Genomic DNA, 10987 nt, shown 5'->3' on the forward strand with positions numbered 1-10987 from the left:
TTTTTCTTTGAGGTTACCCTGTGATTTAAAATTTTCTCCCCAAGTTTAGAACTGTCCATTCTGTCTCTTAATTCTCTTGACTTCCTCACCATTTAGAAGTTCTGTAACTACACTATTTTTCCTCCTCTTTTTGTTTTGTAGTTGTCCTCATTTGTAAGTTGATGTCTCTGGTTCCCTGTTTACAATCCTATAAACTTATTTTACTTTGGATACTTCCATAGCTGGGTTGGTTTCTGGGTTATGTCATCTTGTGTATTAATGGTCACTTGTTGTTTGGTATTATTTGTTTTCTGTCCAAAGCACTCCCTTTAGTATCTCTTGTAAGGTTGGTCTGGTTTTAACAGATTCCCTTAATTTCTGCTTCTCTGGAAATCTCCTAATTTCACCATCATATTTGAAGGACAGTTTTGCTGGGTATATAATTCTTGATTGGAAATTTTTCTCTTTCAGGGTTTTATATATACCATCCCATTGTCTTCTCACTTGCATGGTTTCTGCTGAGAAATGGTTAGTCTTATTGGTTGCCATATGTAGGTAACTTTTTATTTTTCCCATGTTGCTTTCAGGATTCTTTCTTTGTCTTTGGTTTTGGTGAGTTTGATGATGTATCTTGGTGTTTTTCTTCTGGGGTCTATCCTGTTTGAGGTTTGTTGGACTTCCTGAATGGACATATTCTCATCTTTCATCATATCAGGGAAGTTCTCTTCCAACAAATCTTGAACAATTTTCTCAGGGGTTTTCTTTTTCTCTTCCTGTTCTGGAATTCCAATTACATGCAGATTATTCCTTTTGGTGGTATCTCACATGACCTTAGGCTTTCTTTATTTTGTTTTGATTGATTTGTCTGATTGATTCCATTCCAGAGAAGTACTCAGGTATTTGCCTTCAATATTATCAGTTCTGTCTTCCATTGATTCTCCTCCTTTACCCTTTCAATGTGTTAAATATTTCTGAAAGTTGAGTGTTCATCTTCTAGATTTCTATCTGTTGATTTTGAATCATTTCTAATATTTCATTGGTTTTGTCATTTTGTTCTTGTATTTTCTTCCATATTTGTTCTAGGTTTTTTTCTATGTTTTCCTTAATTTTGTGAGTGTTTTCCTTGATCTGTCTCTCAAGCCATTGAAGGTACCTGCCAAAGGGGCAAGGAAGTGGCACCTTCTGACCTCCTCTAACTGCACAAGACAAGGACAGAATTACCTTCAGCAGCTCAAGGCCTACTTTTTTGAGGCCAGGCATGCTGCCACCCTCCAACCCTCTTACTAACCTTGTCACCAACCATTCCTCCCATGGCACCCACCACCTCTCTGCTAGGTTTAATAATATGCTGCAGTGGCCACATAGAACTCAAAGATAATGGGTTGATTAGGGAAGCGACAGGCTACAATTCAAGTTCAGAAACATGCTCGGTCTTTCTCAGCTGGCCATCTCTCAGCTGATGATCTCTTTCAGTCTTTCTCCATAGCACGTCTCTCCCTCAGCAGTGCATGTCTCTTGTCTCTCTCTCTCCAGTAACGTGTCTGTCTGACATCTTTCAGCATCATGTTTCTCTCAGCACCACATCTTTCTCAGCCAGCAATCAGAAAGACTCCTTTTGCCTCTAAGAGGGCTCATTTTGAGCCTGGCAGAGTGGCAGAACTAACCAATCCCAACATCAGAATTCTGTACACTGGGGAGAGAGCCAACTTCCCAGAAGATTACTTCCTGCCTCTCCAACAGAAGTACACCAGGTGGATAACTTTAACAATCAGCTACTCAAGGCAAAGGAGGAGTTAGCAAGGCTATGGCTAGAAAAGCCATTTCATATAATTTACTACACCACAATACCTAAATATAATTCTTTTGAATTCCTTATCAGGAAGTTCCAATGCTGGATCTTCCTCAGGAATTTGTTCTGGGTATGTATCCTGCTCCCTTGTTTTTACACCTTTATCATGCATCTGTATGCGGACTGTGATGGGCTGTTGTCTCCGAGACATTGTGATGTTGTTGTATTTATGTTTTATTAGTGATTGTATGTTGGACTGATTCACCCATTATTTTCTTTTTTCACTCACATGTATCTGAGTAAGTAGGGTACTATGCTCCTCTGTTTGTGAGGTGGCAGCACCTATGCATTCACCACCTGTCTCCTGGTGGGTGTGATAGAGAATGAGAGTGGCTGCACAGATCTCTGTTAACTGTTTTTAAAGAGCAGTTAAGGGTGAGTCAGGCTCTTATTGGTGGTCATGTATCATTTGCCAGTTGGTGCAAAAGGGAGTGGTGGCTCTCACTCAGTTAAGTGGAGCTGCAGGAGGTGTGGGTGTGGTCAGGTAGTAAGGGCATGGTTGCTGTCTCCCACTCAGTTAGACAAAAACAATAATTGAAAAACCATCAAAAAAGTAAAAGGAAGAGGACGAAAAACACACACTGCATAAACACAAAGGAACAATCACCAAAAAGAGGGAGGGAGAAGAAAGGCAATAAATGAGAGGAATATTTAAAGAAATACTTTAAAAAGACAAAGGAAATATGAATACAAAAAGGGGGAAAAACAATATCGGGGAGGGGGAATAAGAAGATAGAGGTGGAGTAAGTTGATAATGATGAAAAAATGGGAAAAAAGAAAAACAAGCAATGGGGAGAACCAGTAGGAAGAAAAAAGGGAACCAGGAAAAGGGAAGAGAGAAAAAGCTAAAAACTAGAAGCTGGGATGGGAAGAAGAATGAATAATAAAAAGAAAGAAAAAAGAAAAGAAGAATAATTTTATAACAGACAAAAACAAACTAAAAAAAAAAGAAAAAAAAAAATCTGACATAGTGGGGCAGGCCACCCAAGTTACAGAACAGACTGAATGGAATGCCTGCCAGCACAGAAGGTGGGTGGAATTGAGGTATGGCTGCACCTTCATTCACCAAAAGGGTCTGGAGTACAAAAGTAACAAGGGGAAAATCACACCTTTCCAGTCCTCAGTGTCGTATATGTCCTTGCTGTCCCTGGGAAGTGAAGCCTATTCTTGGATCCCTGGAATCTGAGAGAACACTTGTGGTAGTTATGTTTGTGTGTCACCTTGGCTGGGCCTGGTTGAGTGGCTGGGCAGCTGGTGAGACTGGCAATCAACTCCATGGTGGGACCTACCACAGACAGCTGAGTAGCAGCCTTTGGGATGTGGTCTGCTTCCTGCATATAAGGAGAAGCCTTGGGAATGGTCTCTAGCCTATGGCATGCTTGGACCCTGCATGTAGCTGTGTCATTGCTCAGCAGCCTGCTATGCTCTGCCAACCTTGGGACTTAGAATGGATTTAAGTTAATGGCCTACTGTGTGGTTTGGTAACATTGGGACTGTGCCTTTTTACTTGTCAAATTTGGGGCTTCTCAGCCTCAGCAGCCAGCAGCTGTCTGAGTGAAGAAATGCATCTAGCTCCAGTGGGCCAGGAGCAGGAGGCAGAGCTGGACCCCAAGGTTGAGGGGCTTTCACCCAGCGCCTAGAGCCTGGCACTTTGAACTTGGACTTCAAGCCTCCAAATTGCAAGAATAAACTCCCACTTGTTAAGGCCATCCCATTTGTGGTGTATTTCTTGTCAGAGCGGCACTAGGTAACCAGAATGACACTGTTGCTTTAAATATCCAAAATGGTTGAACCACTTGTAAACATTCCAAATGGCTGTTCCCTCCAGACAGCCAAAAGTGCATAGCTCAGCCCATCTCCTTTTCTCTGCTTCCCCTTTTCTGCACCTCCATGCAGCCCCAGACTAGCAGGACTGGTTTTTATGTTAATTCTTAGGCGCTGATACCACTTGGCAATATCCAAGCTGTCTGTGCTGTCAGGATCACTAACAGTCTATTTTTTTGGTGTTTTCATGCAGGCTCTTCTACTAGTTGGAGTTTAGTCCATTTCTGTATCCTTCCTTTCAAAGCTCAGGGCTCCAGGATTATTTTCTGTATCTGTATTAATTGGTTTTTCTTTTCTTTGTTGAAGGGGGTCTGCCTATTCTGTCATCTTACTGGAGGGTCTCTCATTCAATATTTTGCCCATAAAATCTTTCATTATTGCAAGTTGAGGCTTGAATTTTTTTCAGTTCTTTCAGCTTGAGAAATGCTGAGCGTGTTCTTCCCTTTTGGTTTTCTACCTCCAGGTCTTTGCACATTTCATTATAATAATTGACTTTGTCTTCTCAAGCTGCTCTTTGAAATCTTCTGTTCAGCTCTTTTGTCATTTCTTCCATTTGCTTTAGTTACTCTCCATTCAAGGGCAAGTTTCAGAGTCTCTTCTGACATCCATTTTGGTCTTTTCTTCCTTTCTTGTCTTTTTAATGACCTTTTGATTTCTTAATGGATGATGTTCTTGATGTTATCCCACAATTCCTCTGGTTTATGGTCATTGATGTTCAGTGCATCAAATCTGTTCCTTAAATGGTCTCTAAATTCAGGAGAGATGTAATCAGGGTCATATTTTGCTTTCATGGATTTGTTTTAATTGTCTTCAGTTTCCATGTGAACTTGCATATGAGTAGTTGATAGTCTGTTCCATAGTCAGCTCCTGGCCTTGTTTTCATCGAAGATATTGAGCTTCTCCATCACTTCTTGCCATAGATATAGTCAAACTGATTCATGTGTCCTCTGTCTGGTGAAGTCCACGTGTATAACTGCTGTTTATGTTGCTGAAAAATGGTATTTGCAATGAATAAGTCATTGGTCTTACAAAATTCTGCCATGCGATTTCCAGTGTCATTTCTATCGCCAAGGCCATATTTTCCAACCACCAGTGATTCTTCGTTTCCAACTTTTGCATTCCAGTCATCATTGATAATCAACACATCTTGATTGCATGTATGGTCAATTTCAGACTGCAGAAGTTTTAAAATAATCTTCAGTTTCCTCATCTATGGCTTTGGTGGTTGATGCATAAATGTCAATAATAGTCGTATTAACTGGTCTTTCTTGTAGGCGTATAGATATTATCCTATCACTGACAGCATTGTACTTAAGGATAGATCTTGAATCATTCTTTGTTACGATGCATGCCATGCCATCCATCTTCAATTTGTCATTCTGGTGTAGTAAATCATATGGTTGTGTGATTCAAAATGGCCAAAACCAGTCCATTTTAGCTCACTAGGATATTGATCATTATGTGTTCCATTTCATTTTTGAAAACTTCCAATTTTCCTAGCTTCGTACTTCATACATTCCATGTTCTGAATATGAATGTATATTTGCAGCCATTTCTTCTCATTTTGAGTCATGCCGCATCAGTAAATGGAGATTTCACAAGCTTTACTCCATCCCCATCATTAAGGTTGACTCTACTCTGAGGAGGCAGTTCTTCCCCAGTCGTATTTTTAGTGCCTTTCCAACCCAAAGGGCTTATCCTCCAGTACTATATTGGACAGTGTCTCAGGGCAATTCCAGTAATATATCAGACATTATTTCACTGCTATTTATAAAGTTTTCACTGGCCAGTTCTTTGAGAAATAGATGGTCCCTTCTTTCTTCTGAGTCTGTCTAGCCTGTAAGCTCCACTGAAACCTGTCTACCATAGGTGACTCTGATGGTATTTGAAATACTGGTGGCATACCTGCCAGCCTCACAACAACATGCATGCAAGCTGGATTCAGAAGTGGGTGTGGAATGAAGGATATCACTGCTGATGTCAGATGGATCTTGGCTCAAAGCAAAGAATACCAGAAAAATGTTTCCTTGTGTTTACTAACTATACAAAAGCATTTGATTGTGTAGATCATAACAAATTATGGATAACATTGAGAAGAGTGGGAATTCCAGAACACTTAATTGTGCTCATGAGAAACCTCTAACATAGACCAGGAGACTGTCATTCAAACAGAACAAGGGGATACTGCATGGTTTAAAATCATGAAGGAGTCCATCATGGTTGTAATCTTTCACCATACTTATTCAATCTGTTTGCTGAGCAATTCATCTGAGAAGCTGGACCGTATGAAGAAGAGCATGGCATTAGGATTGGAGGAAGACTCGTTAATAATCTGCGATATGCAGATGACACAACTTTGCTTGCTGAAAGTGAAGATGACTTGAAGCACTTACTGATGAAGATTAAAGACGCCAGTCTGCAGTATTACATGTCAACACAAAGAAAATAAAAATCCTCACAACTGGACCAATAAGCAGCATTACGATAAATGGAGAAAAGATTCAAGTTGTGAACGATTTCATATTACTTGGTTCCACAGTAAACACCAATGGAAACAGCAGTCAGGAAATCATTTGACATATCGCACTGGGCACATATGCTGCAAAAGACCTGTTTAAAGTATTGAAGAGCAAAGATGTCTCCTTGAAGACTAAGGTGCACCCAACCCAAGCTGTGGTATTTTCAATCACTTCATATGCATGTGAAAGCTGGACAATGAATAAGGAAGACCAAAGAAGAGTCAGTGCTTTTGAGTGGTGGTGCTGGTGAAGAATACTGAAAATGCCATGGACTTCCAGAAGAACTAACAAATTTGTCCTGGAAGAAGTACAGCCGGAATGTTCCTTGGAAGTGACAGTGGCCAGACTTCATCTCACCTCATGTTGTCAGAAGGGACCATTCCCTGAAGAAGGATATCATGCTTGCTAAAGTGGAGGGTCAACAAAAAGGGAAGGCCCTCAGTGAGATGGATTGACACAGTGGCTGCAATGATGGGCTCAAGTATAGCAGGGGTTGTGAGGCTGGCACAGGACTGGACAGTGTTTTGTTGTACATAGGGTTGCTATGCATCGGAGCTGACTTGATAGATAGCACCTTTCAAATACAACAATCTGGCCCTACGCAGCATGGCCATCTTGAGACAAATCCAGCAGCATTCCGGGTGAGAAACACAGAAAGCTTCATGGAATCCCCAGTGGGATACAGAGATACTGTGTAGGCACACCTGGAGGGAAGCAGTATGAGCAGAACATGTACTGGATTTAAGGAGGGAAAATAAAGGAAGTCTGGCAAGAGCCCTAGGGATCCTGACAACCATACAGTAGGGAGAGAGCCAGAAAATAGGGACAGAACTACTCACCAGCAGCTGTCCATGATCATTTGGGTGGGTGGTGATGGCAGAGTGAAGAATCATTGGAATGGTGGCTAGAGATCCGCATCCAGCCAGACTCTGGACAGCCCCCATTACCCTGGCATTTGGTCAGGGCCAGGTCTTGATCTCTGACTCTACTTCTCAGGAAGTGTTCTAGCACCCGCACTAGACAATGGGGAACACACTCCCCCTCTCCTCCTTCTCTGCCTTCCCAAGGACCTGCAGTGAGCCCCCCTTCCCCAGCCCCATGATCTAAAGAACATGCTCCCATACTGTTAAACCTGCACCCAGAAGCTCATGCCCACTGTGACCATCCCGCTGCCTCCATGCTCCCAACAGTCAGCTTCACACTGCAGCTCTTGCTGCAGACCTGTTGCCAAAACATTAATTGGAAGTGAGAACCTTCCTTCCCCTGTCCCCGCTGCCCCACTCACCTGTCAACCAGTAGTAGATATTCCTGTGCCACCCACCCAGTGACCAGTCCTGTTCATCCTCACCTCAGCAATCAGCAGTGCACACATAGCAACCAACCCGTGATCAGTGAGAATGCTCACTGCATGTACTTCCTGGTGCCTGGCTGAACAGGCACATCACCTCATCTGCAGTGCCAGTCACTTAATGACAATTACCATTCTCACTGCTCCAAACAACAAGGAGATCCTAGAGCCCTTACCCATTGTCCACCTGTCTGCAACATCAGACATCACATCCCCAAATAGTTCCTGCAGGACATCTGTATTTGTACTGAAACCTATTCAATGGGGAAGAGAGAGTTTCTCTGGATATACATTTGCTGAAAAATGAAACAGGACCAATACCTCACATGATACACAAAAACTAACTCAAAATGGATCAAAAATCTAAATGTTAAACCTAAGACTATACAGCTCCTGGAAAATAACAGGAACAAAGTCAGGAGTCTTAATTTATGGCACAAATAAACTATTACGCGTAACTAAAGATGCACAGACAGCAGAAGATAAAGTAGATAACGGATCTCCTAAAAAGTAAATACAACCTACGTGCCCATCAGCGGAAGAGTGGATGACCAAACTATGGTACATACACACAATGGAATGCTGTGCAGCACTAAATAATAATGTAAAGTCTTGCAAAACACCACATAACATGGATGAACTTTGATTTGCATCTCTCTAAATGCATGGAGCTTTTGTAGCATAGTGCCTAAGGCACCTCACTCAGCATAATGGACATTATGCTGAGTGAAATAAGTCAATCACAGAAGGACAAACATAATACCAGTTCATTGTTGTGGAGGATCAAGGAAAGGTTTATATATGGAGGGAAACGTTCTTTGTTGGTTGCCAGGGGTGGAAGGAGAGGGGAGGGAACACTGCAAAAAAAAAAAAAATGCATTGACCCATGTCACTTTAGTTTTGAATATTTCACTGTACATAAATTATATTTCAATAAAATGCATTTTAAAAAAAAGTCAAGGGAAGGTTTATATATGGAAGGAAACTTTATTCGTTGGTTGCCAGGGGTGAGAGGGGAGGGGAGGAAACATTGCAACAATGAAACAATGCATTGACCCATGTCACTTTAATTTTGTGTATTTCGCTGTACATGTATTTCAGTAAAATGCATTTTTTTAAAGTAAATACATATACTCATCAAAAGACTTCTCCAAAAGAATAAAAAGAGAACTTACAGACTGGGAAAAAATTTTGGCAACAACATATCTGATAAGGGTCTCATCTCTAAAATATATAGAAAACTTAAACATCTCATTAACAAAAAAACAATTCAGTGAAAAAAATAGGAAAAGGACACGGACACTTCACCAAAGATGACATTAAGATGGCTAGCAAACACATAAAGAGGTGCTTGCAGTCATTAGCCATTGTTGTTGTTGTTAATGTGCTGTCAAGTCAGACCCAACTCATAGTGACCCCTCCTTGGGTTTCCGAGGCAGTATCATTACAGAAATAGATTATTCAGCCTTCCTTCTGAGGAGGGACTGGTAGGTTTGAACCGCCAGCCTTCTGGTTAGCAGTGAGGTGCCTTAGGCACTATGCTACAAAAGCTCCATGCATTTAGAGAGATGCAAATCAAAACTACAATGACACATCATCTCACCCCTGCAAAAATGGCACTGATCCAAAAAAAAAAAAAAATGCTGGTGAGGTTATGGGGTGGTTGGGAACTTTTATTCACTGCTATTGGGAAAGTAAAATGGTACAAGCACTATGGAAAATGGTTGGCACTTCCTTAAAAAGTTAGAAATAGCATATGATGCAGCAATCCCGCTCCTGGGTATATATCTTATAGAAAGAAGAACCATGACACAAATAGACACATACATAACCATTTTCATTGCAGTATTATTCAGAATAGCAAAAAGATGGAAACGACCTAGGTGTCTACCAAGGGATAAATAAAGTGTGATACATATGCAGTGGAATACTACAAAATGATGAACAGTGATGAATCTGCAAAACATCATGTAACATGGGTGAATCTAGAGGATTTTGTATTGAAAGAAATAAATCAATCACAAAAGTACAAATACTGTATACCACTTTTATAAAAAGTCAAGAATAGGTTTGCACATGGAAAGCAACATTCTTTGGTGGTTACCAGTAGTGAGAGTGTGAGGGTGGGAGAATCACTTAGTAGATAGTAGACACATGCTAATTCTGTTGAAGGGAAAGGTAATGCACAATATGGAGGAAGTCAGTACAACATGAGCAAGGTAAATGAAGACACTCAGAGATAAACAAGAATAAAGGACAACTACGGTTCGGAAGGAAGGTTGGGCAATCCTACTTCTGTAGTGATACTGCCTTGGAAACCCAAGGAGGGGTCGCTATGAGTCGGGGCCGACTCGACAGCAAATAACAACAACAACAACAATGGTAAATGCTATAACATAAACAACTCTGCAACAATAACAACCAAAAATCTGTGAGTGACTGCCTACGTAAATATGTATGCAGTATAGGTGTGAGAGGGCATACGACAGTACAAGCCTGTGTATAGTAGCATTTGTAAATATATGTTTGTACAAGGAGCTTTGGTAGTGCTGTGGTTGAAAGCATTGGGGTGTTAACCAAATGTTGGCAGTTCAAACCCACGAGCCACTCTGCAAGGCAAAGATTAGGCAGTCTGCATATGTAGACATTTATAGCCTTGGAAACTAAATGACAAAGTTCTACTCTGTTCTGTCAGGTCATTTATAAGCCAGAATTGACTCAATGGCAGTGGGTTTTATTTGTATGTGCTACATATGTACTCATATATATGACAGAGCACATAGAGGGTACAGTTATGGAAACTTCATGTTGTCATCGTTGTTAGGTACCATTGAGTCATCTCCAACTCATAGCAACCCTGTGAACAGCAGAACAAAACACTGTCCGGTCCTGTGCCAGCCTCACAATCCTTGCTATACCTGAGCCCATTTTGCAGCCACTGTGTCAATCCATCTCATTGAGGGCCTTCCCCTTCTTCGTTGACCCCCCACTTTACCAACCATGATATCCTTCTCCAGGGAATGGTCCTTTCTGACAACATGACCAAAGTAGATGAGACACAGTACGGCCATCTCACTTCCAAGGAGCATTCCAGCTGCACTTCTTCCAGGACAGATTTGTTCTTTTGGCAGTCCATGGTATTTTCAGTATATTCACCAACACCACAACTCAAAAGCATCAACTCTTCTTCAGTCTTCCTTATTCATTATCCAGCTCTCGCATGCATAAGAGGTGATTGAAAATACCATGGCTTGGGTTGTTGTTGTTAAGTGCCATCAAGTCGTTTCCGACTCATAGCGACCCCACGCACAGCAGAACGAAACACTGCCCGATCCCACGCCAGCCCCACAATCCCTGCTATACTTGACCCCATCATCGCAGCCACCGTATCAATCCATCTCGTTGAAGGCCTCCCCCTCTTTCGTCGACCCTCCACCCTACCAAGCATGACATCCTTCTCCAGGGAAT

The 10987-nt window shown here is 41.5% G+C and overlaps 1 protein-coding gene across 1 annotated transcript in view; it reads left to right on the forward strand.

Moving 5' to 3' along the window:
* ABHD18 (abhydrolase domain containing 18) overlaps nt 1–10987 on the forward strand; it is a 124924-nt gene that overhangs the window by 58799 nt on the left and 55138 nt on the right. The window contains exon 4 of the mRNA XM_007952986.2: nt 3424–3441. Coding sequence (XP_007951177.2) covers nt 3424–3441 — 18 coding nt within the window. The remainder of the gene's footprint in view (nt 1–3423; nt 3442–10987) is intronic.

Source organism: Orycteropus afer, unplaced genomic scaffold (assembly GCF_000298275.1).
Source record: "Orycteropus afer afer isolate SDZICR_OR568_19922 unplaced genomic scaffold, OryAfe1.0 scaffold00367, whole genome shotgun sequence".
NCBI classification, from domain to species: Eukaryota; Metazoa; Chordata; class Mammalia; order Tubulidentata; family Orycteropodidae; genus Orycteropus; species Orycteropus afer.